This window comes from Grus americana, chromosome Z, assembly GCF_028858705.1.
Source record: "Grus americana isolate bGruAme1 chromosome Z, bGruAme1.mat, whole genome shotgun sequence".
NCBI lineage: Eukaryota > Metazoa > Chordata > Aves > Gruiformes > Gruidae > Grus > Grus americana.
The window spans coordinates 32,290,639-32,305,899 of NC_072891.1; the positions used below are offsets into that span (position 1 = coordinate 32,290,639).

Here is a 15,261-nt window from a genome sequence, read left to right on the forward strand (position 1 = left end):
TATAAAAATTTGTATAATCATTGTTTTCCTATTATTTATTTTCTACTATTGCTTTGTACCAAATTTGCAGAATATATATATTCATATAATATATATATTTCGAGAAATGCTTGAATTTGCCAGGAGTAATATGAATTTCTGTGATATATTTCCTAAAGAAAATAGTAATACTGGCTTTACTTATGTGTATGTAGATTTTGACTGGTTTTACAATTCATGGTAAAAGATATTATCAACCTTCCTGCAATTTAACGAAAATTATATGTAGGAAATATACTACAGAATTATATCATCAGCTTACAAAATATGTGTCTAAATGAGTTTAAGCTCTTAGTAGTTCAGAAGAGGTGGGATTATTGTTGCATTAAAGTACCTGTCTTGTATGTAAGGCAGAGCTCTTTGTACTTCTTAGTGCTTAGCCCCTTGCATAAGCTGAAGTGATCCCTGCAAGGTATTTATTACGTATTTTACAAACATGACATTCTTATAAACCAAGTGAAAGCTCTAAATCAAGTAACCACTTGCTAGAATGTGTTCCCTTCCTCAGAAAAAAAAAAGTCCAATTTTTTAAGACAGTCAGGTTTTTAATAAGAATTTGCTGGTGAATATAGTACATGCAGACCAATAGCTTTGTGCTGGCACAACTCCTGTAGAAGGACAGTGACACTGAAATTCAAAACACATATTTCCATGGCTTGGATTATAGTTTTTCTCTGTCTAATAGAACACATGAAGGCACTTTTTTTTTTTTTTAAATTGAGTTGCTTTACTTTGGAGTGTTAAAATGAAGGATAATCTTCTTGCACAGGATCGAGGAGATGAATTCACTTACACTGGGAGTGGAGGTAGAGATCTTTCTGGCAACAAAAGGATTGGAGAACATTCATTTGATCAGACATTGACACACATGAATAGGTAAGTTCTGAAGATAAAGTTAAAAAGTACTCCAAAACAAAGACATGGGTTGTAGTGCTTTAAAATTTAAAACTAGCATTTTGCTTTATTCATTCACTCCTGTACATGCTGCTTTTGTAAACAGTGGTGCCTCTTGCTGCTAAGAGGCATTTTATCAAACATTATGTTTTGTTGATTTAAAGAAACACAAATGAATTTAAAGAAACAGAAATGAAATACATTGCTGTATTGCTGGTGTAACTAGTAGTCATGTCTCTGGTTGAAATTGTCCTACAATTTCCATCAGAGGACTCTGTTTCAATTTAACAAGAAGTTTGTCAAAACTCCTAGGTGAATGTTTTCTCTATTCTGGGTGTGTATTTTGAAGTTTCTTCTTCAGTGGTTAAATCAACTATGAAATTTAAGTAGGAAGAAAGTACGTTCGTTTTCCCATGTTAAAAGATATCTTTCCTATTTTGCTAGCCCTTTCTTCCATCATAGTTTTCTATGAAAAGCAAGGAATTAGGGTGTTGCTTTATCAAAACCAAGAAAATGTATGTTCAAAAGATGAATTGGACATCTGCTTAAAGTATTTTTACGTCCTCTAAAAGCCTGCTTGAACAAAGAGTTCTCCTTTTCTATTTCTAAGAGCATAATCTCTGTTATGCTACTGACCACTTAACACCTGCGGGGTGCTGAGATTGACTGAGACCTTTTCTTTGCCAGGTCTGCTTTTAGGTATCAGCTGCTGCTGTCAAGCAGCATGGAGAGGGATTCTTTCAAGCTTTTTGGTGTAACTTAGAGGAGAGTGAGAAGAAAAGCCTGACTTGGCGGCTGAGAAGGGGAGGGAGGGAGAGAGAGAGGGAACGTGATGTGAACAAGAACAAGGAGGGAAGGAAGATGGAAGGAGGTAGGCTTAAGCAATAGGTTTACAAGCATATCTAGTGAATAGAACAAACTTGCTTTGGGAAACAGAATTAAAAGCTGGAGTCCTTAGTCTCAGCGTTTCTCTGCTCTTAGCAAATGAGAAATCCACTGGCAAAGCTTGCTTTGTAGCTTTGCAGGGGTTAGCGCACATGCAGTATAACAAGGTGCTGCTCTCTGGTACCGATTTTGATCCAAGATTTCAAGTACTTTGATACTGAAGGTAATGATGATTCCATGTAGTTGAACCAGTATTGATTTTACTTGTCCAGATACCTTTGTTTATATATAAGAAACATTTTAAAGTTGGCGTTGCACACCTGTCTCTTACTGTTCTGTACAATGTGGGTTTTATACTCGTACCATGTTTGTTTATAAAACATATTATTTCTTCTGTTCTAACATTCATGGTTTGGTTTGAGTCTGATTCTGAACGGTTTTCAGTCCCTGGTCAAATCAGTCTGTACTTTTTTTCTGTAGTGTTTTTTATCATATTTGTTACTATTGTGTAGACACTTAAAAAGCCTTAAAATCTGCAGTTAATGGAGAATAGCAATAGGGAAAGTTTGCCTTTTGTTATAATTTTCTTTTAATTCCCTTAATGCTATTTAGCAAGGTATTATTTTTAAAAATTAAGAATATTAAATCTAAGATGACTGGTTTGTTTTATTTAGCAATATCAGCTAAGTTTCATCTGTAACCTTCTCAACAAAATATTTCGTGTTCCCATTTTTTTTTTCTTACTATACATGGTAGCATGATCTCATTGCTTCCATCAGTTCTGCAGTTGTTAAAGAATATACTGAAAAGTTCTATGCTGCTTGATAAAACTTAATTATATAAGGGAAATAGATATGACTTAATTACATTAAATCCTAAAAATCTGTTGTGCGAAGCACTCTAGTTTATGAAGATTTTAAATCTCTTTCTAGGGCATTGGCCCTTAACTGTGATGCCCCATTGGATGACAAAAACGGAGCGGAGTCTAAGAATTGGAGAGCTGGTAAGCCAGTCAGAGTTGTGCGCAGTTCAAAAGGACGGCGAATCAGCAAATATGCCCCAGAGGAAGGCAACAGATACGATGGCATTTACAAGGTATTGTGATTTCTACTGAGTGCAACATAACATTTTTCTTCAGCTGTTTTTTATAAAGTCTCATGTTACATTGCAAATTGTTCATTATTACTTAAAAGCAATAATTCTTTTTTTTCTCCATGATAGCTTTTTAGCCTTAGCTTATTCTGCAGAGAACTGAACTGAAATTATTCAGAGCAGTGATAATAGAACATAGTCCATAATAGTATATATAAAGTTGAATATGCAAACTAATTTATATATACTTACTAAATCATGTTCATCTGTGGAAATCAAATTATTTCTTCACTCCTTCCAACTATATCCTAGCTTTTTGTGCATTTAGTGACTTCTCAGCATGTCATTATAAAGGTGCGTGCCTTTTAAGAGCACTGTATTTATAAAAAAATGGAAAAATTTCACACCTGAGGGAAGAGCTGCTGTATAATAGTAATGTATGACTTAGTCTTCTCATTTCTTCTTGAGCCATTAAAGTATGACTATGTGCTTGTGTTTGGCTTGTGATAAAATAATGGGAGTAATTTTATATTGTTCTTCAGGTTGTGAAATATTGGCCAGAAATTGGAAAATGTGGATTTTTAGTTTGGCGCTATCTTCTGAGGAGAGATGACGTTGAGCCTGCACCTTGGACTTCAGAAGGAATGGAGCGGTCAAAGAAACTGGGTCTAAGTGTACAGGTTCGAATCAGGACTCGCACAGTCAGTTTATGCTCAGTTCCAGTAAACAAATTCCAGAAATAGAAATCAGTTAAATTAAAGTCCCAGGGTTTTTTTCTTGTACTTCACTACAGAATTTAATGCCAAAAACCACAGATTATCTGCAGACTGAAAGAATCCTTCAATAGTGACACAGCAGAAGGAACGGTGGATGAAGCTTTCTGACTTAGTAAATTGCTTTGCATATATGGATTGGAAATTTAAGAGTTTGAATCTAGTTTTGTGATCGTTAGGCTGGAAAGAATTTCTACAAGCAACTGTTGTTATAGCTGAGTCTGTCTCAGAAATTGAAAAATCTGTTTGTTTTTATGTATTCTTCTCTCCATGTGACTGAGGAATTTGTATGGATAGTGTATTTCAGGCACAGAAATAAACTGACCGATGAGGACTTGGGCAATGCAGAATCCATGAAAGATGGAAAGAATTAACATACTGTTTCTTTTCTCAGCGAGGCGGTGGTCTATTTTACAGCATATCATCATCTTCAACTTTGCCTAATTGATTTGTATAGTTGTAAGGGCATAGGTATGGATGTTGGGTTCCTTTTAATGCAATTGACTCTGGATTAGATCCTTTGCCTTGACTACACTTTCTTAATAATAGATACGAATTTAAATGTTTTCTCCATCGTGTGCGGTTTAAAAAATTATTTTGTAGTTATTTCAGTATGTAGTCACAGGGTTTTAAAGCCTTTTAGAAATTAGTCTTGTTAGTGTTTAGGAATTCCTGTGTGACAGTGGGGTTTGATTTAAATCTCTGCTTTTTATTTTAGTATCCAGAAGGTTATTTGGAAGCCATGGCTAGTAAGGAGAAGAAAGATAAGGTTAAAAGGCAAACTGTGAAACAGGAGCCAACCAGCCAGAGTAACGGAAACCAGAAAAGGACAATTGATGATGGTATTTCTTTTTTACATTTTTAGCATCCATCAGCAAAGTCTGTCATGTTACGTTTATTGAGCCAGTAGCATGAAAACTTTGCAGAAGTGTGAGGTTATTTGGAATACTAATGTAAATTGATAAGCACACGGTCTGTAATTAAGTAGTAGCGTAGGGATCTTACTCTTTTGCTACTATTACAGGTTTTGTTTTTTTTTTCTTAAGCTCTGTAGAAAAACGAACAGTCTTCTGTGCAACTGTGTGCTGCAGTCCAAAACAATGCTGAAGAGTATGAGTTGGAGTAGGGATTTGATTGTTGCATTTCATGAGCGTAATCCATGTTTTAGCCTTCTATAAACAGTTTTGTCTTCCCCTTTTATTAGTTCAGACTAACACTCTGTTGTTACTGTGTCTGATGGCCATAATCTTAAGCAGGCATAGAGGAACCTATGAATACATCCAAAGCCATGAGGATGGGAGATGGAGGGAAAGGAGAGGCTTTCCAGCTGACCCAAGAGCAGCAATGGCTGATTAGAGAAGACTGTATGAACCAGAAACTGTGGGATGAAGTACTTGCTTCTCTTAAGGAAGGACCAGTATGTTTGCTGCATGCATAGTTTTTAATGTTTATCTTTTCTTTAGACTGTTAGGAGAAATCTTGAGTCTCTCTTCAAACTTAATTTGCTTGTTGAACTTTTGCTGAATACAGACTGTGTCTAGTGTTATTTTTATTTCTAAGACTTTGATTTCAATTTGTCGTTCAATTTGTTGTTCAATTTTACCCCAGCTGGCAGCTAAGAACCACTCAGCTGCTCACTCACTCACCCCCACAGCGGGATGGAGGAGAAAATCAGAAAAGTAAAAGTGAGAAAACTCATGGGTTGAGATAACGACAGGTTAATAGGACAAAAACCAACCAACCAGACAAAAAAAACAAACAAAAAAACCCCCCCAAACCCAAGTGATGAACAGCACAATTTCTCACCAACCAAAGTCGATGCTGCACAAGACCCCCGTCTGTCCAGCCTCTCAGCCCACCCCCCAGTTATAAACAGAACATGATGTTATATGGTATGGAATATCCCTTTGGTCAGGTTGGGTCAGCTGCCCTGGCTATGCCCCCTCCCAACTTCTTGGGTGCCCCCCCACCTTCTCCTTGGCAGGGCAGTATGAGAAGCTGAGAAGTCCTTCACTACTTGGCAAAAACTAAAAAATCAGTGTGTTATCAACATTATTCTCATCCTGAATCCAAACCACAGCACTACACCAGCTGTCAGAAAGAAAATTAACTCAATCCCTGCCGAAACCAGGACACAATTGTACAATTTGCTATTGATGGCTTTGTTTACGCCTGCATAATGGAGATCTTTTCTTGCTCAAAAAACATTTTGAAGTTAGAGGTGGCGTTTTTGTCCTTTTCATTTTCGAAGGGAATGTGTCTTCTCTGAAATTATAAATGTATTTTTGTGCTGTGCCGATGTGAGAAATCAGACATGGTTATAGTCACTGCTTTTTCTTTAGACAGAAAATAATTTTATGACAGAAAATACAGCTTGTTTGCTTTGTTTAAGAAGATAGAAGTACTGTCATCTTCAAATTTTGATATGAAATGAAAATATTTTCATCCAAATCTAGATTATCCCACTTTGTAGAGAGGGAACATTAAGTAAGATAGAAAATACTTTCCTCCCCCTAGATGTCAAGAAAATAGCAAGAATAGCTCAAGATACAAGAGACTATAGACAGTAGTAAAAAAAGTCCACAAAAGGAGCATCTCCTGAAATATTATGTCTTTCAGTGATAATTAGTCTTACCAATGTCAATGTCATAGTTATTTTAGCTGTTTTCCAGAAGAAATCAAGGCACTAAGAAGTTGAAATAACTGGCTAAAACTCAACTCGGTGAAAAACAAACCATTGGTTGGAAAACAGATATCCAAAAGTTGACATACATAATTTATTTGAGAATTACCAGTGGCTATTTATGGTGCTTCTGTAACGGAAAATCATCCATAACTCCCTGTTTTTCCACTTCCAGTACTAGTTTTTGCTATAATGCTGCTGCAGTTGTCTTTGTGTAGAAACTACACAAAGTAAAGTTACTTGCTATTATCTGTATTCTATCCAGTGTCTGTAATGACTAGAAGGAATTTCAGCTCTTAAAATTGTGCATGTTGACAGGCAATAGAGATTTGTATTTGTAAAAAGGAGAAAACAGTAATTTAAAAGTGGTTGAGTTATTGATAAGTCATTTTCCTACAGATTCCTATCCATAATTTTGGTAAAATTTCCCTTTGGTTGCCACTAAAGGCAATGAGAATCACTGGTAGCTTTGGGTTCCTAGCGTGAAAATGTAAATCTTTCTGTTTGAAACAACCACCTTCCCTTTTAAATAAATAAAATGTGGTTTAAGATAAATCTGGTATTGTAAAATTGTTACAAAGAACATATTTTGATTACCTGTAGATCTGCTTTTTTTTCCTATATCCAAGCTTGTATTCTTGAGATATTTTGAGATCACTGACATGCCAGAGATAAGCACGCTTGTGTATGTAAAACATCTGGTACAAATGTATCTCGAGATTCCTCAGAGATGCCCTGAGAAGATTTAAAAATCAGAGAGGTTGATTTACACACTGCAGAGAATTTGACCTGAAGAGAGAAGAAGCAATTAAGCTAGCCACAATCCATAAGCACAGGAGGAGGTGCAGGAGTGGCTTTCTTAGCAGCAGTTGTTCCTGTGGCAGAGAAGCAGGGATCTTTCAGGGACATGCACATTTCTAGCAGCAGTTGCTAAACACAATTACTTACTTTTCTGACCTATACTAAGAATCAGGCATGAGTGGCCCTCTGGTCTGTTTCATTTTGTTTGTAACAATACAAACAAGTAAATAATCTGTAAAACAATAGTTGTCTGATTTGTGGAAAAGCAGGGAAATAAAGCAGTTACAGACCTGCTTCCTGATTACTTTTAGAAAGCTGGACTCATGGATATGGAGGACTTAAGAACTTCTGGAAGTTCATCATCTTTATGTAGTAAGTGGCATTTATGAGAACTGTAATAGAGTTTGTCTTTTTTATTCCTTTGCCGTACACTAGAATTTTCTGAAGAAACTGGAACAATCCTTTATGTGTGTCTGCTGCCAGGAGCTGGTTTACCAGCCAGTGACAACAGAGTGCCTCCACAACGTCTGTAAAGTAAGAATAAACTTGGTCTTGCTCTGGGCTGTTTTCTTGGCTCTGAGACACCAGCCACCAAAGCCATACGTATTTTAGAAAGACAATATTTATTGCCTAACATTCTGAGCAAAAACAGGCAACAAGTTTGCATTCAGTGATTGCTGCGTAACCTTAGTTTTATGTAATAGAGTGGAAGTACATTTAGTGTAGTTCCTGACAGACATAATAAGTGAAGTTTACTGTTGCTATCATTCCTTTGTGATCAGTGGAATTACACTAGGAATTGGTGTGGTCCAGGAGCTAGATGTTGGTATGGTAACAATAATTTAATTTACATACTTAAGGAATAAAACCAGATTTTATAATTGTGTAACACTCTTCCTAAGAGTTGTTGAAAGGGTGCAGGGCAAATAGAAGAAAAATATTTGGGCTTATTCAGAGAAAGTTATGTTATCTTGTTATTCTTGCCATTGTTTATGTTTGGTAGGAGAGTCACAGAAGTCAATTTATAACTCATGTGTCTTAAAATCTTGATCAGTTGGATATAATGTAAGGAGTTTAGAATCCAGTTTGTACTAATTTTTGTAGCACTGAATCGTGTGCTGAATTGTGCATATTTGAACTGTGGCTGCCATACCTATTGTTTCTGCCTAAAAGCCTAAAAGGACTCAGACTATTATCATCCTAGTACAATATCTGATAATGCAAGTTTGCTGTTCAAGAAGGTATGCATCACTCCAGTAAAAATCACTGTGTTGTTATGGATGGCCTGCACACATAGAATGATTATGGCTCCTTAAAAAACATAAAAAGTATTATGAAGGGCTTAATATTTAGAATTATGGAAATTGGAAAACCATGGAGAATGGTTTGCTGAATGGCAACAAAGTCAGAAAGCATGGAGTTTGAAGATGTCAGTGAATATCTGTGAATACAAAATACATGCAGTTAAAGTTGTAAGGAATAGTTTGATAGTAAGCTGCTATTGCTGTTGAGCACAAATCTGCCCTGATAAATTTCTGATATTCAGCTTACATGCAGCCTATGGTAACATAGTAAGAAGGGCAGCACTGATGCTGATGTGTTAGAGATTGTATTATTCTACATATGTCTTTAAGGCTTAACTGACTCTCATCCAGTGAGGTAGATGGAGATTGTTACATAAACAATATACCTGGTATACTCATCTTCCTCTTGAAGGGCTGGAAAACTGTAGCAGTCTAACTGTGAAGCTAGAACAAGGCTGCAGGCATGGCTGTGATTGACAGGAAGGCACTAGTGGAAATGAAGGGGAAATCTCAGTGGTGATTTTTTTTTTAATTCCTCCCAAGCTCAATGTTTCACACCCCAGCCCAGAGCAGAATTCCTCGGTTAGGACATTTTAGCTATAGAGACAGAGGTAATGATTCCCATTTTTCTGGTAGTACAGCAGGTTGCATCTTTGGTTTATAGTGATTCCTTTTGTTTGGTTTATAGTGATTTGCTGTTAGAGCTGTCAGTCTAAAACAAAGTTCTCACAATTTACTTCTCTGTCTGTGTATGTCCCAGAGCTGTTTACAGCGCTCCTTCAGAGCTGAAGTCTTCACCTGCCCTGCCTGCCGCTATGACCTGGGAAAGGGCTACACCATGGTTCCCAACAAGATCCTGCAGACACTACTGGACCAGTTCTTCCCTGGTTACAGTAAAGGACGATGATGTGCTGCGATTCTTCCGTACTTCTCCCAGTGACTTTATAGACAGTAAAGGAGAACAAACATGAGAAATTCAACAGTGGACCAGCCAGCTTGATGGGACTCAATATATTGTCACATTTTGAAGCAGCTAACCCTCTTTCCCTCATAGCCATCTTTCTGGTGTAGTGAGAACTCTAATTCACAGCTGTCTTTTAACATCAAGGGTAGTTTTGGCCAGTTAACAAATAGTTTTTAAAGAAAAAGAAAAGCCTCAGCTCTTACTGGCCTAGCTGATGCTGAATTTATGATTTGTTTTTTTTGTAACTACCTCAGGACAGAGGAAAATAAATTGTGGGGATAACAAATAGTTAGTGAAGTTTTAGCTACACACTGCCTCCTGAATATTAGTTGTGCCTGGTCCATGTGGTTTGATTTACAAGAAAAAACCCCAAACCAAAACAAAAACCCACAAAAAACAGCAAAAAAACAGAAACAGCACTTAAGCCAGCTGGATAAAGAACAGCAAATTCTGTGGTGTGCATAATCCTTTTTTGTCTTTTTCTTCCATTATGCTGTATTTTTTTGCAAGAACAAGCTGATTTTTAGTCTATTTTTGTGAGCTTCATTGTGCTTTTCTTGTATCTTATGCAAGTTGACTACTAATGACTAATGAGAACAATATGAATGCATTGTTGCTGCATTAGTGTAAAGTGATCTGTGTTTTTTGCACTTAAAGAGCGTATTCAAGACACTCTAGTTGTGTAAAAAATATTTCATATAAAAAGCCACTTCTGTATTAGTTAAACTGTATGCTTTTAGTAGGTCTTGTATCAGTGGCAATACATCTACATGGCATTGAAGGCAGTGCTAGCTTGGAGAGGGTTCAAATCGCTTCATATTGTGATCTGAAATTTTATATACAATATATCCTCCCTAAAAATATACCTTATTAAATATTTTATGATTCAGAAAAGTTGCTAATTTTGTTTTTACTATTATCCAGTTGTTTAAATCATAACATTTTAATAGAATTTTCTTTTCAGATTACTAAATGCTTTCTTTAGGGGGGCTTCTTGTTTTTCAGACATGAGGCTTTACACTCCTTAACTTATTCCTCAGTGAAAAAAACATTGTTAATTAAGACCAAAAAACCCACCATGGCATCGATATCCATGGGCTCACACATATTCTACAGCAATGGCTGTCACGTAGCTGCTCTGGTCTGCACTGAGCATTTGAAGGAAGCTTGGTGCTCAGCAACGTACCGAGGTTGGAGGGAGCCCTTCCTACCCCCTTGGCTTTGGCAGTCCTTGCTGCCAGAGCCCGCTCGGTGCTGCTGGGAGCTGTGGGTGCCCTGCGCAGCCGTCAGTCAGAGGTTCCCACCGTAGGCACCGGCCTGCCCTGACAGCCTGTAGCCTGTAAAGTAGGCATATATGGAAGTATATATGTCACTCTCAGTAACTGAAGATCTTGCCTTTACCCTGGGTGGTAATGAACCCATCATTGAGATGCACATGGCAGTGCTCTTTCTGGTGGCTGAAACTTAGCTTAATGGGTTATTCACTTCATCCAAAATAAGCAAGTCCTCTCCCCACTCTCCCTCCTATTTCTACTTTGGATTTCAGTTGCATCCAAAATACATAATGCTGGTACTATCTCTGTAGTCATGAATCAAAAAAACAGGCGTTGCTGAACAGTTTTGAAAGATTTAACTCCTCAGCTTTTTCTGTGCTTACTAGAATGAGGGTTCAGCCTTTGTTCAGTCGGTGAATTGGTATTAGCGTTGAGCATACAGATTATAAAAGCTGTAGACAGATTCTCATATCCTGCTGAACTTCTGTGTTTTACAAAATGGTAGCTCAGTATTTTATGGGGAAAAAACAGATGTAATTTTACCTTTCTAATAATCATTGCATCTGTGCAGTAGGCACATAAGATTTGTGGCTTTTTACTTGATAGTTGAGTGCTGTGAAATACTTCATACCTTTTAATGCTTTTTTCCATTTGATAGCTTTTACCTATTAATTGATGAGATAAATTTGGAGTCAGTTGGAAGTCAACAATGGGAAGTTCTCTGCTTAATACAAAAATACCTAAACCAATTTTTTAATACATGTTTTCAGTGATGGACACAATCATGCAACATGAAATTTGTTTTAGCAAACATTTAAAAAGTAGCTTGACAAGACACTGTGGAGTTAGATAGGCAACGCAGGAGCACTGTCCTTTCCTCACATTACAAGTTGGGAGTGTTTTTTTCACAATTTTTTTACACCCTTAGTGCTGTATCAGTAGCCTCCAAAAGACGCCCTTTTCAATAGTAAATTCAGAGTAAAAAATTCTAATTTTCCTCACTATGCATTTAGACATTTTAGGACTTAGGTGCAGCATTTTATACCAAAACTGGTATCTGGCCTAACCTGCCTTTAAAGAAATCTATTCCTGTCTCCTGTCATCTGCAGTTTCTATGTAATTAAAGCCCCCAATGAAGTCTAAAGGTAGGTAATGAAAAAGCTGCAGTCCCAAAACTTTCACTATACAGGACACACAGGTACAGTACTGAAAATAGTGCTCTGAACACTAGCCTCGTTCCTGTCACTTCAGAGAAAGCCCCCAGGCACGAGTGTGCTTGTAGACCTTCAAGAAGAGGTCAAGTAGTTTCTGGTTGTAAAGCGCAAAGCTGTGCGTTTGCATGTGGCATTGTGTGTGGCAGCAGGGCTCTGGTCTCAGGGTGCTCTGTGAATTCTTGGAGGGACAGAGCTAAAGCTGTGGACCAGTTTTTACACTAGCTGTAGACTTGTGTGACAAAGCAAGGCAAGTTGAGTGCACTGTGTAAACTAAAGCCAGTATCCAAAATGAGAGATCTGAGAAACTGCAGAAGGAGAATACTTTGTCAGACAAGACCTAACTCATACGAAACAGTTCAGAATCTGTTAGAAAAGGTGTTTTGTGCCTTCTCTGGAATAAGAGGAGAGGTTTAGATGGAACTACAAGGACATACTGATGCGATACAGAAAAAAGTTAAGTTTGTTACTGCTCAGTAAAACTGATCATTCTAGCTCATGAAAAAATATCAGAGGTTTATTTCAGTATTAATTTGCTTTGTGTAGAAGCTGCTACTGCTGTGGCAATTCTGGCAAATCAGAACTAAAGCTTCATAGTTTCATACTGCTCTTTTGGGTAAATCGAGCTGAAAAGTTAAAATCCAGAACATGACAACACTTAAAATGCTGACCAATTTTATTAGAGCACTAACATTGGTAGGTAAAAAAAAAGTATGAAATATTAACACTAGCAATGCTAGTCGTAATACGTGAAGTAAATTGAACAATCTACTTCATCTATTTTTTACAGAATATAAACAATCACTTCTGCAGCTAATATCCCTTACTATTGCCTTATGCATCTGCAACTTTTCTACTTTTTTTTTAACCATATCGTCCATGACACTTTTCAAATTGGATGTTAATTGTCAAAAATTTAGCACAAAACAGACAAAATGCTGAATCAAGGCAACTTCAACTGCTGCAGAACAATCTCATTTTGTTTCCACCTAACATATCGATTGTATTTACATTTTAACTAAGCAGTGATTCAATTAACAAACATGGTGATTATCCAAAATATACACAGTATATAAATCCCCTATCAGGTCTGGGAGGAAAAGGCCATTCTGATGGACTCAGAAATCCAGGCAGCTGGAAGCAGTCTTATGAAGATGCTCTTTTCTGTTCAGAAAAGGGAGATTCATAGGCTTCCATTGGCGGGCAGGTACAAACCAGGTGTTGATCTCCATATATGTCATCAATGCGAGCAATTGTGGGCCAAAACTTGCTTTCAGGCTTCACAAATGGCTAAGTACAGAAGAAAGAAACCAACTATTTTAATTTTTCTACCAAGCAAACCTACAGAATTGTAATAGATATTACAAGTTTTAAGAATGACAAATGCTAGAAAAGTGGCTATTTTTAAGTGAAGTCATACTCAAATCTTCACTGAAAGTTAACAAGCATGTATAACAGAGGTGGCAGTCAAAAGATGAGGTCCTCTAACAAATGCAAAGAAGCATTTGTCATGGGCTAAAAGAAAACTATGACCCTTTGAATAACCGGCTTACAGATAAGAACCATGGAATAGTTGAGGAGACTACCAAGACCTGTGCTGTTCAATATAGTTATAATGTAATATATAGAACAAGGTGGCAAACTTCACACGCGCAGTTAAATTCTTCCAGTACGTAACAATATAATAGATACAATTCAGTTTTAGGTGAGAAAAGTTGGTTGCACTTATATTTAGCTGTTAAGATTGTGGAAGCAATTTTATGTAGTGCTCTGAAGAAGTCTGATGTATCCAGCTCCAATTTGACCTTTATTTGTAGCAGGCTCACATTTGTGGAGCGTGCTCCATGCTGACCGTGCATCTTGTCAAACCCTCATCCAAGTTCTTGGGAGCAGAGCTGTGAATGCCAGGACGTGGGACTCTGTTTGGGAGCCCCTGGTGCAGTATGTCAGAACTGAACGGGCTGTTTCCCATAGGAATATCCAATACTGAAGTGGTGAGATTTAGAAATCCAAGTTTGCACTTCATGTGTAGAGACTTTTTTTTAAAGATCTTTTTTCCTTGTCTTGAAAAACAAAACCAATGGAACTACTGTAGAGCTCGCACACATAAAAAATTGAGCAACAGTAAAATTGGCTCTGAAGTTTTTATTCTTACCAGATTACTTCATCTCCAACTGACCACAAAACCACAGAGCAGAAAAAGCACATTTATGTCTTACCACACCACTAGGACCCCATTATTTACTCACCAGTGGGAATGCTGCCACTTCTCTGGAATAAGGACGATCCCACTTGGAAGAAGTGACACAGTTCAGAGTATGTGGTGACATCTGCAAGCAAAAAACATGTTTAGGACATGAAATTACTGAATTCAGTTGAATGTATCAACCTTCCTTCAAGTTCACATTACTACATATAAATAATTACTGTCTAGAGAGTTTCTTCAGAATAGCATTTCTGGGGGGGGCGGGGAAAAGGCAGATTTTTAAACAGGAAGCAAGTCAATATCTGGATTTTTTTCAGTTTGCCTGAAGATACTACCCAAAGTCTGAATATGCTTCCCGCTTTTCAGTAAATCCCCTCGGTATTTATAAAGTCTGTACAGCATTACAGGAGTTGGACAGAACTTAAGCCTATAGCAATTTTGTGCTGCAGTTGCTAAAACAATTCATTCAATTTTTACTTTGCTGTTAGTTTTAAGGTCATTCCTCTTAAACCAGATAAATAAGCATCTTTCATTCATCACTTTGAGATGGCCTCGAAAATTATAATCATGTGCTTGTATAAATAACTTTGCTCTGTCAGCAAAGGCCAGACTTCTGACTTGAAAAAAGTCAACATTCAAATTTTGAAAAAGTTTAAGGTTTCTAAAAAAGTGAAATTTCAGTAAGTTCATGTGTTCACTGTTGCACACAGTTATTTTGCAGAGTACTGGAAGACCAGGAAGCAGGCTCACGTGCTCTCAAGTAAGTCTCAAGGGTTAAGCTGATGCTGGTAACTTGCTCTACCTGCCATCTTACCTTTAGTGGGTTAATTTGGGGGTCCATCCTGCCCTCCTCTATTTCAGCAATTTCCTGCCGAATACTGATCATTGCATCACAAAATCTGTCCAGCTCTGCCTTGTCTTCAGACTCTGTTGGTTCAATCATAAGTGTCCCAGCCACTGGCCAGGACATGGTTGGAGCATGAAAACCTGACGAAGAAGAAATCAGTCACTGACAAGCGGTTATGAGTTAATACATGCATAAGTTAGCAATTGATTCACAAATTCAGCCCTTTCTATATGGCTGAACTCATGGGCAGTGTACTGTAGAGGCAAGAGACTTTTCAGGTATCTTAAA

The 15,261-nt window shown here is 37.3% G+C and overlaps 2 protein-coding genes across 5 annotated transcripts in view; one reads left to right on the forward strand and one right to left on the reverse strand.

Moving 5' to 3' along the window:
• UHRF2 (ubiquitin like with PHD and ring finger domains 2) overlaps positions 1–10,329 on the forward strand; it is a 96,218-nt gene extending 85,889 nt beyond the window's left edge. For 3 of the 4 annotated variants that reach the window (XM_054809053.1, XM_054809056.1, XM_054809057.1), the window contains 7 exons: positions 809–915; positions 2,751–2,913; positions 3,453–3,590; positions 4,402–4,525; positions 4,937–5,100; positions 7,603–7,701; positions 9,232–10,329. In XM_054809053.1, the coding sequence (XP_054665028.1) occupies positions 809–915; positions 2,751–2,913; positions 3,453–3,590; positions 4,402–4,525; positions 4,937–5,100; positions 7,603–7,701; positions 9,232–9,378 (942 nt within the window). In that variant the 3' untranslated portion in view covers positions 9,379–10,329. The remainder of the gene's footprint in view (positions 1–808; positions 916–2,750; positions 2,914–3,452; positions 3,591–4,401; positions 4,526–4,936; positions 5,101–7,602; positions 7,702–9,231) is intronic. The other variant, XM_054809055.1, reaches the window with a different exon arrangement.
• Positions 10,330–11,506: 1,177 nt separating this feature from the next.
• GLDC (glycine decarboxylase) overlaps positions 11,507–15,261 on the reverse strand; it is a 48,680-nt gene continuing 44,925 nt past the window's right edge. The window contains exons 23-25 of the mRNA XM_054810218.1: positions 14,941–15,113; positions 14,170–14,250; positions 11,507–13,210 (exon numbers count right to left, since the gene is read on the reverse strand). Coding sequence (XP_054666193.1) covers positions 13,067–13,210; positions 14,170–14,250; positions 14,941–15,113 — 398 coding nt within the window. The 3' untranslated portion in view covers positions 11,507–13,066. The remainder of the gene's footprint in view (positions 13,211–14,169; positions 14,251–14,940; positions 15,114–15,261) is intronic.